General features: G+C 44.9%; 1 protein-coding gene across 1 annotated transcript; it reads right to left on the bottom strand.

The window, feature by feature from the left end:
• Positions 1-350: 350 nt before the first annotated feature.
• Positions 351-16,011, bottom strand: cUnh10orf90 (chromosome Un C10orf90 homolog). Its single transcript, XM_084040692.1, has 12 exons — positions 15,954-16,011; positions 15,488-15,711; positions 14,586-15,377; positions 12,679-12,745; positions 10,056-10,147; positions 7,396-8,659; positions 6,248-6,400; positions 5,948-6,057; positions 5,371-5,545; positions 4,112-4,175; positions 3,636-3,726; positions 351-1,949 (listed from the first exon to the last, which is right to left on the bottom strand). Exons 3-12 carry the CDS (start codon positions 15,180-15,182, stop codon positions 1,911-1,913), a joined length of 2,652 nt encoding a protein of 883 aa, XP_083896818.1. The 5' UTR covers positions 15,183-15,377; positions 15,488-15,711; positions 15,954-16,011; the 3' UTR covers positions 351-1,910.
• Between the last annotated feature and the right edge of the window lie 1,269 nt (positions 16,012-17,280).

The raw sequence follows: 17,280 nt of genomic DNA, 5'->3' as shown, positions 1-17,280 counted from the left end.
CCTCGTGTCACGATGCTCAGAAACCTCAATTTCTCAAAAGTCTTTCTTACGGGATCAAATATGAAAAGGAATAAAAGGCTGCTGTGGAGTATTTCTTTGCATGCTGATTCGACTGGAGCTCAACATTCAGCTACGGGATGTTACAAAGAGCTGATCTTTTGCTCTTTTTAAGAACCGGGAAGCTTGAAGAAAGATAAGGTGCAAGAGAGGGGCAGGCAGTTGAAATAGGACTTTCTGTTTGTGTGTGCTGCGACAGATAACACTCAAAAATAAATCCCAACTTCGGAGGGGAAATTATTCCATCTAACCTCTATGATTACGTCGATGCAGCTGGGAGGAAAAAGCAGAGCTTGGAGACGAACCCTTTAGTGACATGTGGAGGAAAATGAAACAACATATCTGAACTCAAATAAATGGTATTACATTCAAATATAAAAGGGCAAGAGTTGGAGTTTACAGAATGACATTGACAGGGAAACCCCCTCACACATGCAGTAAATAACATTTTTCAGCAGCAGTTGGTCCAAAGTCTAGTTTGTGGTCCAACATTACTCATTTTTGAAAGACAGGAACAATAACGAGCCATTATTGATGCTCTCACACCCAAAGGTGACAGTCATCTGTCTCCTCCAAAGACATCCCTGCAAATGTAGATGGATGAACCGGCCGGACTATAAAAAATCACAATTAAGAACTACGGAGAGCTTCTGCTTAGTGGTGTGTTCTTTTGAAAAACAAATAATTCACACGCATCACTTTTGATTTGTGCTCAGCTTCATCACGTTGCGGAGCAGCACTCTCACTGTAGATCACACAAATCCGCAAATGGCGGGGCCCCCAGTCCATCATGAGACAAAGACAGGGGACAAAAGCTCCATTCAAAATCAGCACTGTCCATTAACGGGGCGTTTTTTTTTTTTTTCCAGTGAGGAGAGGTCACATTCCTCCATTTTACAGCTAATAGCTGGCGCTGAATGATGGCAGAGCCCACTTCTGGCTCCGTTCTGCTCATTGGTTGTATAATGAGGAAGAGGAGGGTCGACGAGTGTCCTGGGAGGGGACCGTGAAGCACGGAGGGACTCTGTCTCATATCACTGCTTCGCATCACATGAGATCATGTGAACGTGGCTGTGCGAGGACATGAGCGCGTTCATCGTTTGCACGTGTATTCTGGTAAGGAAGGCAATTAGCAATCAAGGGAAAACAAGAGATACACACAGAACGCATTACGGGTTCATATCTTACATCAAAACCGTATCAGGAGGGATTTCATACATTCATTTTGACCGTCTATTCCAATTGCATAGGACAAGGGCAGCTGAGTCACTGAGATAAGCATCTGTTTTTCTCAAAAGACCAGAAAAACAACCAAAATAAACCCAGAAGGTCATTCAACAACACTTTCTTTCTGCCCTAGTGCTTCAAATATACTCTTTTGTTCATCTATGTTCCGCTAATCTTTTCCTTCATCCATCAAATATGGACATATCACAACACATACAACTGAATGGGACAGTTTTATAATCTTATAACCTTTAATAATACATGTGTTTTGTTGGATTTCTTTTATTATTTTGCAACACAATATTTTATTTAATAATACCTTTTAATAAGTTTTTGAAGGTTCTGGATAAAACTGGTTCAGTAAGTGATGTTAAATGACCTTCTGGGTTTATTAAAGATGACCATGGATTCATCTTTCAGAAAAAAAAAACAGATGATAACTTGAATAACAACTACCTTCAATACATGAGAGAAACAAACAGGGGGCGGCTACAGGACAGCTTGTTATGTCGTGACCTTCACTGATAGTTTAACGCATATTCAGCACGGTCAGAGGTCAAAGTTCACGTCCACAGTCTGTTATGCAATGCTACGGGCGCGTGTCGTCATCCTCGTCCGTTGTGCGGTCAGCTGTTGTTCCTATGAAGGAGCTGATCCAACAGTCTCTGCAAGGAGAAAACAAAACACTCGTCATCACCATGTTTAGTCCCCAAAAACACAAAACCCAACTGGAGGCGGGGATGTCAGCCCTGCAGACACAGGAGTAAAAACCTGGTCCCTGCTGTCCTCTCATCCACACGTTCAGGTTTCCCTCTGCCCAGGATCCTGCTTGATCCCTGGCATCGGCCCCTCTTCCCTGTTATCTGCCACAGCGGCGGTGCAGCTGTGTGTGTGTGTGTGTGTGTGTGTGTGTGTGTGTGTGTGTGTGTGTGTGTGTGTGTGTGTGTGTGTGTGTGTGTGTGTGTGTGTGTGTGTGTGTGTGTGTGTGTGTGTGTGTGTGTGTGTGTGTGTGTGTGTGTGTTGTGTGTGTGTGTGTGTGTGTGTGTCTGCAAACTCGGCTGAATGGTGGCACTGCACTGTAGCGACCTCGGCCACTGAAGGGCCTTTTGTTTCACGGGGAACACAGGCCTCACACACACTCGCCCACAATGAGACTGTTCACACTTTCTCTCCATAACGAGAGTGCAGCGGGAACGAGAATCAGGATCCGTCCTGGGTGATAGTTATTGATCGTGCTTTTAAAAAAACCTAATAATTACAACCTTTTTACATGCAGAGCAATCTGAAGTTTTTAGGAGGAGCTTTTCTAATCAAACTCCTTGGAGAAGTGAATGAAAATGGCAAAAGTTTGGAAGCAGCGACCTCTGGTGGTAGAGTAAGGTCATTGTAAGCTCAGGAAACCCTTCAAAAGCTCACATGATCAATGTAATGGGAGTCATTTTACAAATTACATCTTTTTTTCCAGCTTTATCATTTATTTTTATGTTTTTTTCCCCCAGAGTTATATAGAATCATTAGAGCAAACCACATAAAATATCACCCCTCTAAAAAGTTACTCAAATATGATACAGTCATTTTTATCACATCTTGAAGAATTTAATTAAAAAGGAGAAAAGTGAACAGATACAGAAAATGTGAATTCCTACTTCAATTACTCCGTCAGAAATATCCATACATATGCTTTGCATCCCATCTACCCCCTTGTTTTTTTCTTTCTAAGGTTTTATATAGCTATCCGTTGCCCTCACAAGTCTTTTCAGTTCACCGCGATGGCCTTGCAAGGCGATTTAAAGCCATTATATCCAGCAGCCACGCTGCTCCGGACAAGAGAAAGGCCATTATGAATGTTTCTCCTTGTGCAGGGTTTAATTGAGCTTGTAAGGGACAGGTGTGTTATTACGTGCTTAACTGCCTGTGGGTCAGATATGCAAATCATGGTCTAGTCAGTGTCTCAGGCAAGTTGTAAGCACTGTGGCCAGCCGTTTTCAGGTCATTTGCTTGGTTCCTTATTTCCAGGGATTTGGTGACTCAGCGAATCAAGTCTGCATGGGTATATATTTATAATGACTTCGGGGAGATCGTGCTGCTTAAATGTTGATAATAAGAAAATAATCTCTTTTTTTTTTCTCCCTTATGTATGTGGGAAAACCATCTTATTCCATAGTCAGTGTCATGTGTTTATGATTTAACAGGATGCTCCTGATCTTCACTCCATCAAATGGAAATATTCCTCGAAATGTCGTTTTCACAACAATTTAAAATAACACCATGTGAATGTTTGACTGTAGCTGAGGGAAGTTTAATGGGGTTTTTTATTTATCTGTGTTTTCACAACAAGATATGAAGATTACCTTTTTGAAAAGTTCAACCCGCTGTCTGTTGCTCAAACACACCTCCCTCTTCTTCACCTCCTCTTTTTTGCTCTTCACCTCTGTGTGCATTCTGTAACAAAACCATCATGTATCTATTATCCAAAAAACAAAGCCCTTTATTATTCATTTGTAGTGGCGAGGCGTTCACTTTCCATGCACGAGTACTCATAACAACTACATGCAGCACTACATTGTGTATAAAGCAGACTAACGCCTGAGTTAATCAATAGATGGACGTGCAAAGAAGCAAAATATACAAGCCGGGCAAGGAGGAGGGGGAAAAAACACACATAATTACAGCAAAAAGTCTCCATTCAACAAAGTTTGTATAGAGATGTCACTAATGCAGACTCTGTCTGAACACGTGGAAGCAGCACAGGAGATAAGGATGCTTCTGCATACAAAGGAGAAGCGTCTGACGGGGCGCCGAGGCGGAGATTGAGATGGAAACTCACCGCTTAGATCTCGGCTGCGTCTCTTTCCCGGTAATGGCTCTATCTCTGGGTTTGAAAAGGTTATCTGGAAACACACACACACACACACACACACACACACACACACACACACACAATGCTGATTGGCTCAAAAGCACGGCAGTACATCACTCTGGCTTTTCCCTGTGGTTGAAGGGACTGAAAGCTTACAGAAGAAAAAGGAATTATATTGCAATCTTCCAAAGGACATGAATTCTACCTTCTCTGCCCGCTTCTCAAGACATTTTATGAAGTGCAGTTTCACCACCATGCAACAACTATGACTCCCACAAACATTTATACATGCACACTGAAATTCAAATCTCACTTTCCCAGCCGGTGTGATTTTCATTTCTGTACCGGCCAGTAGAGGGCAGAGAGAGCTGCAAGTTTACCGGCTCAAATCTTACAGATTCTTTATTGTTTACCCTAAAGTCTGCTGCTCTGAATGGAAATGTCCCACGAGAGACGGAACACTGCGTCGAGAGCTTAATGACATCTGAAGGTCACCGGAATATTTTTTTTGGTTGTTGCTGAAATTCAAAGCTGGCAATCATTCTGGCACGTCCTGGCTTCAAATAATTATGTCGTAAAAACCTTGTAAATCAATAGAGGAGCACTTGCATATATTAGTTTCTTCAAGTGGCTTTTATTGTATTTAGTCACCGCTTAGCCCTAATGCTCTCTCTATATCTCTCTCTCTCTGTCTCTTACAGTTAAAAATAGTTTAGATGATATATCTGGCTAAAAAATGTCTATTTATTACATTTTCACCTTGGCCAGTTCACCTCCAAGGTGCCCTTGAGCAAGGCACCAGACCCTCCAAACTGCTCCAACGGTTTGCCTACATCTTATTTGTGTTTTATTTATTCATTTAGCTTTATTAGGCTGTAAATGAATAGTACAGAATCTTAATGCGGTGTTTCTGCGGTGGATCATCTACTGCCAATACAGTATTTATTTTTTTATTTCAGCAGATTTTGTGGATTTAGCAATCCTTCAAGCCATAAATAAATGACTATTATGTATAATTGAGTAAAAATGTAACCGATGAGCAGCTTAAATCCCCCAAGTATTGGCCCAGGCCTTGAAAACCAACACATAAGGGCTTAAAACTCCCCCGTTGCTCTTTGTCTCGCGGTCTTTTCTGTGTGTGATTATGATGTGGCAAACAGCCACTGCAGCTGCAGCAGGACAATGGGGCGGTGCGAGGGAGGTTCGGGTCGCTGCTGGCACAGTACCGTTCACAGAGGTGCACCGGCCGCCGTGGGCTCTCCTGTGGCGGACGGCGGCGTTGGACCTGGGGTGCACCTGAGCAGCGGCCACTTCCCTCCTCTCCTTCGCCCGCCGCTCCAGCTCTCGCAGCCTGCCCTGGGAACGGCTGATGAAGTCGGGTCTGGACCTCTGCAGCGCGTCCTGCCAGAAAAGCCAGAAACATATTGCTCTTCTTGACAAAACATTTAAGCCCAACTTCCCATTCCCTCCCCCCTGCTCTAGAATATAGCCCTGGGGCACCCCGTGGTGGAAAAGTACAAAGCCAGCAGAAATGTGTCATTCCCTGTCGCTGACATTGTTGTGCACTTCAGCGGTTGTACAGACAAACCTCAGGGGTCAGATCAACAACAACATAGGGATTTAAAAAGAATTTCTGCCACAACAAAAACAATGTGTTTCCAAGATAGGAACGCTGCTCTTTGGTTAAACGGGTTGCAACAAAAACAAGACGAATTTTTTCCACATTTCATTTGGGGGAATGAAATCCCCAACCCTTTGTTTTCGTTGTTATATTGGCTTTAAAGAGAAAACCTCTGAACTCACCTGGAGAGAAATAGTTTGAGGTGACCTTTCACCTTCAAATGCAGCAGGATGCTGGTTGTGCTGCTGGACTGTTCTTTGATCCGGATGAGGCTTCGTACGTTCATCTGTCACTACCAAGGCAGAGGAAATCAAAATGTTTGCATCTCATTTACACACAGCCTGGGCTGCCACTATGACTCATGGGTATTAATCAAATAGCAGTATGGAATAGTGGAGACATCTTTATTGATTCAGAGGTATTTCTAATAAGGATCATTGCTTCAAATTGTGTATATTTGGGGAAGAGAGAAATAATGATACCCATGTTTCCTTGGGGCGATGCGGCGGACTCCTTCTCCGATCTGCCATTCGGAGTTTTCTTCTTGCTAAGTTGCCTTTGGAGTTTGATATTCGCGATGATGGCAGCTGCATTGAGGGCGAGCACTTCCTCCTGGGACTGATGGGAGTCGGGATCTGAAACGCGAGAGGGGCTTTGATGTGAGTGAAGAGCGAGCGAAACAGTGACTACGGCTGTGATGCAGTCAGATTTGTACGTTATTTCGTAACGTGCCGTCTCATTCGGGGGGGTCGACTCTATAGCGAGCGTTGAATTTAAATGATGTCGCCTCGGGCCATTTTAAATGAAGTGATGACACGGTTAATGAACGTGATTAAGGAATAATTAATCATTTCACACAAAGAAAAAAAAGAAGGAAAACACACACAGAAGACTCCCTCCTCATATTATAGATTAACTTGGAGATTCAGCGTCCCTTTTTCACCATTTTACATCATCAAATGGTGTTTTTTGTCACTTTGACTTGAGTCAGGGTGAAGTCACATGACTGCAGAGCTTAAAGCAAAAAATACATTCAAGTGACATCACTGGGATGAGAGGAGAAAACAGCTCCGCATTCATTTCATCGAGGCTAAACTTAGCCTAGCATACAGATTGGAAGCAGCTAGCCTGGCTCGCCATATTAACGCGTTTGATTTTTACGTTGCCAGGCAACCAGCGTGCAATAACAGCATGATTACCCAACTCGAGAAAACGCACCCAAATATAACACCTCATTTGATCTGTTAAAAAGTGATTCTAACACACCCTAGCAGCCTGTGATTCCCCTTCCTCCCCTGTGCTGTCAGCGAAGAAGGGGGAGGACTAGAATAGATCATGAGATGCGTGGGAAAAAAATGGAAGGAGGTGAAAATGAGAAAGCGTCTTTGGGAGCCTCTGCGTCTGGGAGATGCTATCTGACATTGGCGCGGGACAGGCACGAGTGGAAATAACCTGAATACGATGTAAGAATCAATAAGACGTCATGGTTGGAGGACGGTAGGAACACGCCAACGCCACCGCAGTATGTGTATATTTAGACATTGGCCCGTCCTTTGAAAGTGGAGATCAGAGACAAAGGGGGCCTTTGTGTGCTGACAGGAAGCTGTCAGAGCGGGATGGAGGAACCTACCCGGGGCCTTGATGAGAGTGAGACAGGGGGACGCTCTCCTCGTGGCGTTCTCTGGCGGCAGGCTTCCTCGCCGGCCTCCGTCTGCCACGAGCCGACCTGCTTCTCCCGCTGATGTTTGGCGGCTGATGAAACTGGAGTTCCCCTGGTTGACGTCGGACCCCTGTGGGACCCCGAAGCTCCATTTCCTGGCAGCTGGTTGCGTGACCATCTCCTCGCTCGGCGCCGTGTGTCCGAAGATGTTGCCGTAGCAGCTCTGAGGTCTGCCCGGCCTGTTCGGCGTCGGCCCGACCCCCTTCGGAGGGCCCTCTCGGGGAGTGGGTGCTGCTATGGCGGGGGGGCTGCTCATGATAAGACTCAGCGTGGATCTGTGGAGCGCTCCATCTTTTTTCTCCGCATCCGAAGCGTTGGGCGCCACGGTGGAGGTCGTCCTCTTGGTGGCGTCCAGACGGTGATGGGAAGGCGTCGCACCTTGTTGGGAAAGGTTCCCCTGACTCCACATGCTGTTTTGCTTGTACACCCCCTCCGAGTAGCTGTGTCTGTACTCGGGGTGACCGTTACCGGACCCGGCCTTGGCTGGACTGTAGCTCTCCCTGTGCTCCGTCACCTTGATGATGGTCGCCTTTCGTCTGTGGACCACCGTGTCCATAGCGTGGCTAGCGGGCGGCGTCCCCGTGCCCTTCCTGCCGGGGACAGGGCTGGACACCGTCCTCTGCTCCGTCACTTTGACTATGGTGGCCTTCCTCTGCATGGTGACCTGCCTGGACTTCGGGTCCACCGGTTGGTCGGCTTGGGGCGGAGACGGGGAGCCCCAGCTGTCGGAGCCGGGCAGACTGGCCGATCTGCTCACTTTCCTGGAGGAGATGGTGATGGAGGAGATGCCGGCTTGGTTCTGAGGGATGAGTGTGGTCACGGCGGAGTTCGTCTGTATGTGTGAAGGGTGTGAGCTACTGTTTGTCCCACACAGCGGGACCGTCGCCCTTAGAGGCTGGACGCTGCCCGTCCTGTACGGAGGCGTGTACAACTTGTCTGTCCTTGGTTGTGTGTTGGGATCGGAGTAAGTTGCTCGATGCAGAGGCGCTTCCTTGAAGGGGTCAGCACCGGTCGTTCTCATCGGGGAGGACTTCCTGTCGGCGACTGATCCGGACCCTGTGGGGAGCTCGTTGGACTGAGCTGACACCCTGTTGGTCGTCCAGCCTCTCCTCAGGGCTTGCCAGGCTGATGGTCTGTCCCCTTCGTGAGCCGGGAAGCTCCTTTGTTCCGGCACCTACGGGATAAAAGAGATTCTACGTGATAAAGATCCTCAATTTTGCATCGGAAAGCCCATTCCGCCCTCCCGCCATCACTAACGTCTCCCGCTAGATGTCTCGTCATTAATCAACACAACACACGCTGCCAGTTCCAGCTCCTGTTTATCAAGTGGCGAACACAGCGTAGCCCAAACATATTGACAATATGACATCTCTCTAACACTTCCTTTCCACAGCAGGTCCGCTGTTTCGGTCTGTCTCCGGGGCTCTGCTGTTTGTTCTCCAGTCAGATGACTCTCCCCATGCTCGACACAGTGAATGCCCCACTAGCAGTGGAGGCAGCGGCAGGAAAAAGCCAGCACACAGCGTGACTTATCCCCCGACAGAATCACAATGAGACTCTATCTTCAGTAGAACCTGAGAGTAAAAATAAAAAGGAAGCAGAGATGCTGCTTCTTCGGCCCTAGAGGAGTCTGCCGGTGTCTTATGGAGCATGGAGAAACGCTGATTTGTCCCCGTCGTTGCCAGCGGGTCTGTGATGTGACACACCGAACCTGGTCCCGCGTTTGTTATTGTTGCAAAGCATGTGATTTTGCTGTTCACAACACCTTGTGGCTGTGTGTCGTTCTGGCATTCTGATCAAATATACATTCAATTCATTGAGATTGTGGTATGGTTGTACGGTGGGAAGTAAGGTTGCAGACAAGTTTGCCCTTAACCACATTTAAGGACTGAAATCAGACAGTTTGTCATCTGTGCAAAAATGTCTAATTGGCATTGCTGTGGATAAATGCTGCAGCACGCAGACACTGACATCTGTGCTGATAATGCTCCATAAAGCAAAGAAGTCATCAGCCAGCTGCTGTTGATCATGACTCATTTCTTTCTTCTGTCTTTTTCTTTTTTTCTGCATTCCGATGAAACCCAGAAGCTTCAACCTGTTTTATTTTTCACTCGGATTTGTTGAGCTGCTCTTTCAAGTTCCAGAATAAATATGAAATATTTTCTTCTTATCTTATCTTTTAAAGGGATGACTTGCAATATTATTTACTAGCATTTTTGAGTGTGAGTGAAGCTCTCTGGTCACATAAATGGGGGGTCGGAATGTGTCCAGGTGTTTTCCAAACTCAGGCCCTTTTATTGTCCAACATTATGTGTCCCACAGAGTCAACACCCCATTTATCATAGTTAGAAATAGGAGACTGGCCTAAACATCATATTGTGACATAAGTATAACACCAGGGCTTAATGTCACCTCAGTATCCACGCACACACACACACACACACACACACACACACACACACACACACACACACACACACACACACACACACACTGATAACCATCATCTCCTGAGCTCTATTTCTTTTAAAAAAGCGAAAAACAATCCTCCCTGAGGTGCCGTCAGTTACCTGTTTAACACTGGGAGAGTCTTGATCAGCTGTCCTCCACGTCTTCACAGCCGAAGCATTCAGACTGGTGTGACTTCTTTCCACGTCTCCATCTATGCATGAAGGCAAAACAAATGATCCACTGTCACATGCTCCCTCTCTTTCTCGCTTACACACACACACACACACACACAGACGGCTGTGTGGCCATGTTGACACTGTCAATAATTGACGTTGGCACAGTAAAGTGAATCTAGCACCACTTCCCTGCTTCCTCAGGAGACGCAGCAACTCCACTGGTCTGCCTCTCAGCCCTGACTGATACTCTATTGCCGCCCTGACTGCCTGCCTGGCTGCATTTCCACCTGCTGCTGTTACCATGGCGACTGGCTCTCACTTTGGGATAACCCCTTGAATGCTCTGAGGATAATCAGTGTTGTCGTTTTTTTTTTCGTTTTTTTTTTTTACCCCTCCACTTTAAGGGAGTAAACAAGAGACGAGGTGAAAATTGCACCACTTTGCAAATATGATTGCACCTTAAAAAAGAACATTCGTGTCTTTAAAGGTGCCATAAAGGAGTCGGGCGTTTTTGACACCCGCTGAGAACACACACTGTATATATGTCTAAAATGAACTCTCACGAATTGAAAAGAAAAACAGACAATTTCCAGACCAACGCCGTGGTAGCGACCTATTATCATTTTCTATTTGATTCTAAATGGGACTCATCATTTACTAAATGAACATCAAGACTTGAAACTAACGCTTGATACCTTAAACTCAATAGCAAAGTGAGTAGTAGGGTCTTTTTTTCATAGACTTCTATACAATCGGACTTCTTTTTGCAACAAGAGGAGTCGCCCCCTCATGGCTATTAGAAATAATGCAAGTTTAAGGCTTCACTTTTCAGACCAGGAGAAAGAGCTTCTCTTATTACCTCCAATCAGCTCAAATTACCATTTTGTTCTGAATCAACAGCGGATGAATATCCTGGAGGTTAATAAAGAAGCAAGGCCATATGGCAAATACCCTTCTGGAGCCCCCGGCCTCCCCATTCCTCCCTTAAAGGTTTGACCAGAACAGTACAGGTGGAAAGTGGTCAGCCTGTCTAAACACAAAGGCAAGCAAAGAAAAGCACAATACAACATCCGGCCATTTGAAGTTTGTTTAAAGGTGACTTGTGGAGGGAGAGGCCATTAGGTGTCTGGAAGAAGACAACCAGAAAGAGAGAGAAGAAGGAGGAGGAAGGATAACCAGCCAAAGTGAAGCCGAGTCGGGTCTTGTTTGAATAATTGCAGATGGAGTTTCTAATAGCTTGATTTGGTTTTTCGCACCGACAGCTGAGCAAGAAACATTTTTGGATGCGGTCCTGCATAAAGATTCCTGTTTCTTGTTGATCATCTTTCTTCAACACGTCGCTGGGAATCCAGTCGTGGCCAATTTGTTTTTTCACCGTGCACCTGCACAGAATTATTATTCACTGTGAAGTCGCCGGAAAATATAAATATTTATAGCCGATTTGATTGACTTTTAACCCTATTCATAATTGATCTGAGAGCATCACTTGGAAATACTGCACGTCAAAAGAAAAGCTGTTCATTCTCTAATTGTTCTTCATGGCCGAACACAAATCATCATGCTTTTACGGCATATGCCGCAGGTCAGGATATGGACCATATGCAGATTTATTATAGTCTGACATGATTATACTCTTCTTTTAGTCAACACAGCTTGTTAATCAGGTTTACGGTACTTAAAACAGCAGGACGTTCCATCAGAGCTCCTCGCTGCCACGGATGGATCGCTTTGATTTCCCTAGCCTTGCCGGGATAATCTATGTACAAACAAGGACGGGGCTGAAAGATCAAACCTGGGATCAAACCCGGTGAGTGTCAGGCTGCCATGTTGGAAGATTAACAGGGCTGCTTCCTCCAGATCAGTCTGCATCTCTGCTCATCCTCCCTCTCTTTTCATCACCTTTTTGAAGCCTAATAGCGCCTATTTATTTTTACCTGCAATCCTGCCAGGACAAACAGCCAGGACCGGGACTTGAGATTGACTTTGTGTTTTTTGGGGGGTTCGTACAGTCTGGAAGAGGTCAGGGTCCAGCACTGCTGTGAGGATCTGATAGAGGAAGGGAAACTGTGCAGCAACTCAGCCCTGAAATAAGCTTTTGTTCCCTCTCTGTGCCCTGCAGTCGCCATGTTGGGGAACTAAATATCAATTGAAATGGAACCTTTGTGTGTTTCAGGGAATTTGAGTGACTTCATGTTTTTGAAATCCTTTTTTTTTTTACATATCGCTTAAAGGTCCAACCCTGACGTAATGATCACACTTAATAAATAAGTATATTTGTGTACGATACTCAAAGAAAACCTCAAACAAGTGACTGTAAACTGAGAGAGCAAATTACATCTCAGACTTTGATGGATCAAACAAACACAGGTCTTTCAACCAGGAGACGGGTGTTAAAGTTACTGATGTTTATGACTTGTGTTCTGTGGTTATTTTGAGCCCAACCATGATGTTGTTTTTCCTGAACCTCATAAAGCGGGTTTGTTGCCTCAACATAAGTGTTTTTGTTTGGATTCACAACGCCTACCGATTGTCCGAGTATATGTGACGAGTGCGATCGCCTACATACCTTGGTGCGTGTTGGCTGACGCTCGATTCTTCAGAAACGTCGGAGTGATGGCTTGTTTCAATTTCATCTGTCAAAAAAAAGGTGCATCAGTACAATCCTGACATCTGAAACGATTACAAGAATAGTTTCATATTTGGGGGAAAACACGTGTTAGCTTTCTTGCTTACAGTTAGATGAGATGTCACTTTCATGTTTGTGTGGTAAATAGAAAGCTAATGCTACCGCCTGTAGCCAGTTAGCTTAGCCTTAAGGGGAGACACTTCAGGTGAACAGAAACAAACTAATGTTTATCACTTGCATTAAGACTTTTTGTACTTTGTATTATTGTTTGTATTATTGTATTTTTATTTTGCAATATGAAAAGCAGGCATCAAATTATCATATGGGCAAATGTGCATACGTTTTCCAGAAGAGAAAGAAATATTGTATAATGCCAGGTTCAAGTTTTTCCATTTCAGTTTATTTTATTGACATTCAAGGTTTTAAGAGAGGGAATTTTGGATGTTTTTTATCAAATACTCTCACCAGCCATAAAAATACAGCCACTTTTAAAGGAATTACATATTATATAGATGAGACTATGAAGGATATATGAACAAAGCCCTCTGTAAAAGAAACCTTCAGAATATAGATTTGAGTGCTACTTAAGATTTCTGACTGAAAATTGAATTTTGAGAATACTACCTTAAAAGATATGTATTGTTAAAATATTTAGGAGAAGGCTTCAAACGCAAATAGACAAAGTGTACAAAATGAAACATATAAATTTGTATTTTGGAATGTTGCTTTCCACTATAGTGTAAAAGAAAGCATGTCATGGAAGAAAATTAGTGCAAAATCTCTAAAGCCTTTATGAAAACTAGCTTACTAGCCATTCTCCTTGTTTTCAGTGTTTGTGCTAAGCTAACCCACCGTATAGCCATGAGTGCTATCTAATATCTACCCCTCAGCAAAAAAAGCCTATTTCTCCAGAATTTCAAGCTACGCCTTCAAACACAATCTCTCGGAAACTAGGGCTCATAATTATTAGTCAAACATTGTTACTGGAGTGAAAATTCCCCCTCCAAGAAACCTTGACACTGGCTCCACATAATATTCTGTCTCAAGTCTCTGGTACGGCAACTTATCGATTTTGAAGTCATATTATCCGTCCAGCGGTTAATACGCCCCCATTGAAGGTTCTCTGTACATTGACTTGCATCCTCTCGGGGCACAAAGCTCAATCTCTGCCGCCACAGCTCTGAATGAGTCATAAACCTTTTGGAGAAATGTGTGGAGTTCCTGCAGAGTAAGCTGTTTTCAAAGGATGGCGGAGCTGAGCCTTCTCCCTTGGTAACTGAGACTTGAAAACGACCCTCTGTGGCACTCAGTATTTCAGTCTGCCTTGCCCTGCCTGGCACTACACACACGCACACACACACACACACACACACACTCACACACACACCGTCACCTCCATTACACAGCACTTTAGCTTCAGATTGCAGAGCTCACTCTCTCTCTCTAACATGTAAGAACCCACGACCTGAGAGGATGTCGGCGCCAAATCCGGGGCAAATCATTCCGTCGCCTTTGCAAAGGCCCATCATAAAAAGGTTGATACCCTAAAGCGCAGACACAAGCGATGCTCCGCGAGGTTTGCTCTTGGAAAAGAACTCTCGCTGCTCCAAAATAAATCTCCCATAAGATTGGCCCGGTCTGCCAGAATGAACTGGGTTGCTTTGTTTCAGAAGGTAACTGGAGCCTCTATCCCTCTAAATCCCTCTGGCTCGTCTAAATGTGGAGAATTTCTGAAATGTCATTTTATTGGGGTTAGGGTTGGGGTAAGGGTTACATATCAAATGCTGCTATGTTGCTGACGCCCCATTGCTCTGTTGAAAACCTTCTGTAAGTGTGACGTGTGTTACCTGGCCGGCGGAGTGGTCCAAAGAACGGTTTTGGCCACAAGCGTCGCCCACCATCATCACTCTTCTTTGGATTGGCAGCCACCCAAGTTTTACTGGAGCGAGGTTGCTGAGGTGGGCCTGCTCCTTCCTCGGGGCCTGTGTCACATGAGCCCTCTCCCAGCTCCCTCTGCGCTCCGAAGGTAAGAAGCCCCCGGTTTGGAGGGACTCCTGGCTGCCCAGAGAACTCTCACACAGGCTGTGGCTCCCACATGAAGACGAACCCCTGCTGTAGGAGGGGACCCCCGACTGTCTCCAGCCACGTCCGCTTGACTCTTTGTCGAGAGCAGGCTTGGACGGCGTCCATCCGCTGAAGGCCGGGGCCTGATCATGAACCGGGTCCCTGAGAAGCTCGCTCTCTATCCTCTGCAGGTGCTCCAGCCACCCGTCCAGCTGGCGTCCTCCTTCAATGGCGCTCTGGGGACGACGTGTACGTGGGGGGCGAGCGACGTGGGGGAACACCTCGCCCTCTGGTACCAAGCTCTCCCAGTGGGACTCATCTCCCGATCTCCTCCAGCTCGGAGCGCTTCGTAGGTGGGCAGCTGGCCTGCGGAGACTCATCGCCGCTGGAGCTCAGGTAACCAGTCACAGCTCTCGAGTTTCAAGCCCACAATAAAAAGCCCTTTTACAGTGGAGGTATTAATGAGACTCCCCCCCCCCTTGGCTCAGCTGGACTCCTCACCATGAGGCACGCCAGATATGCACTGCGAGGAATTAGTAGCTACAAGAATGCTGGAGGTCATCTTTGTCACGGATCTGTTATGGGGAGGTGTCAGAATGCAGACGAGAATGAGAAAGAGGTGCAAATTATTCTCGATCATAAGCACAAAACTTTCCCCGCTTTCATTATACCTCACTCTACTTACCAAATCAAACCCTTTCCACTCGCTCTCAACTCCTCAGTCCGTGGTAGTCAGGAAGTAAACACTCTCTTGTGTTGATATAAACTAGGTGCTAGTGAGTACTGTCTCCAGTAAGGCACGTAGCAATGTGAGGGATGCTTCACCGAACAAAAGAGTTACTGAGCAAAAAGGGCTGAGCATCCAATCCAGAGAGGGAGATGGAAAAGAGACAGAGGGGGGTGGGCGGGCTGAAAGAAAAAAAAAGAAGCCAAACACTTGTTGATGCAATGCTTAATGTGACAATATCTCCATTTAAACAAACATTAACATTCAAGCGGTTTAATGATCAAACTGCCTGATTTTTGAGTCAATTCAAGTCAGACGCAACAATGTTAAGAGCGAGTCAAACTTCCTGACTTTCAGGCGTCCTTACAAATGACAGAGCATCACTAATGAGCCGATTATCTACGTTATTCCACGAGTCACTTACTGCTTCAGAAATCCTCTTTGGTGAATCCACCCCCCCCACCGTTTCTGCTCTTCCCCTGTGATCTCGTGGTCTGCTGATGATGATGAGGCGCCGCTAGCCTCAAGCCTCCAAAACCAAGCCATGTGACATTTGCAAAGAGCGTCTTGAAAATGGGCCAGTGTCCTCTTGGATAAGTAAGCGTGACCCACGTGATGTCCCACAATGAGTGAAGGGTATTTACAAGACTGATTTCATGTTATGTAGAAGAAGTAAGAAACACAGATCGTCAAAGATGCAACTTCTTTTGAAAAAATAATTAAAAATAATTGGTAGTTGCTTGGATGTTTAATTAAAAATCACCAGATGTCCTTCAACTTCAGTCCCTCTAGTTGGAATAACATTTTCCAAAACTTGCAGACATGGCAGAGATATCTTGAATATTGCTGTGGCACGTTTTATAACATCTTTTCAAGTTGAGAAGCTACACAAAGGACTACAGAATGGTGTATAGATTTTTGTTGTCTGATAATATCAAAACTAAACTAAACTAAAGAAAAACTCAATTGAGTGAGGACAGATTCAAACAGGGTTCAAAAGAGGGTACTTGGAGAATAAGTTTGAAAGCAACAGCGCCCTCTGCTGGCAAGGTTTCAACAAGACAAGTGGAGAAAGTGAGCAAAGAAGGACACGGGGGTCCCATAGATGAGACTTCTCCAAAAAATGGGATGCGGCCATGGGAAGGATGTAACATTTGTCAGCACCAAGGATCAACGCTGATTAGCTCAGAATGACAGGCACACTTTGGCTCCTGTAGCTTCACCATTGCATGAATTCTAATTCCAATCAGAGGAGCAATCTCTGAGTATTTATCACCATGTCAGAGATCACCGTTGGGAATATGTCTATTTACAGGAATACTGTAATTACTCTTTTTTTTAAATGATAGGATTAAAATAAGTTGAAACTGTATATGTGTGTAATTACTTACTAGTTATTTATTTACTTCAAGCTGACTAAAACATGGAAATTATATTATTCACAGCAGTTTCACACCCCCAGCAGTTCTGTTATGCCTGTAATGAAAATAAAAAGCAATTTTGTCCAACTTATTACAAATTGTAGACCTACTTGATGCAATTGTTTTGTTAAACTCATTTTACTTATTCATATATTGTCTCTTTCTTTCCACTGTGTGTGTTCACCATTGCTACAAGTTTTATCTTGCTGTTTTCTTTTTTAGTCATCATATATTAATACCACACTTACTTGAATCTGTGTTATTTATTTCTGCCATCTTGTGTATAAAAGATGGCAGTGTGTATAGAATAAAAATCATATCCTAAATGTT

The sequence above is a fragment of the Eutrigla gurnardus genome (assembly GCF_963514095.1).
Source record: "Eutrigla gurnardus genome assembly, chromosome: 22".
In the NCBI taxonomy this organism is placed as follows: Eukaryota; Metazoa; Chordata; class Actinopteri; order Perciformes; family Triglidae; genus Eutrigla; species Eutrigla gurnardus.
The sequence above is the reverse complement of the archived record's forward strand: the minus strand, read 5'-3'. Positions and strand labels throughout refer to the sequence as shown.

Coding starts and splice junctions, on each gene's coding strand:
- cUnh10orf90 (XM_084040692.1), bottom strand. CDS start 15,182: ATGAGTCTCCGCAGGCCAGCTGCCCACCTACGAAGCGCTCCGAGCTGG. Junction 6,401..7,395: donor CACTCTCATCAAGGCCCCGG/GTAGGTTCCTCC, acceptor CTCGCGTTTCAG/ATCCCGACTCCCATCAGTCC. Junction 1,950..3,635: donor GGGTTGAACTTTTCAAAAAG/GTAATCTTCATA, acceptor TTCTCCTTGCAG/AGACTGTTGGATCAGCTCCT.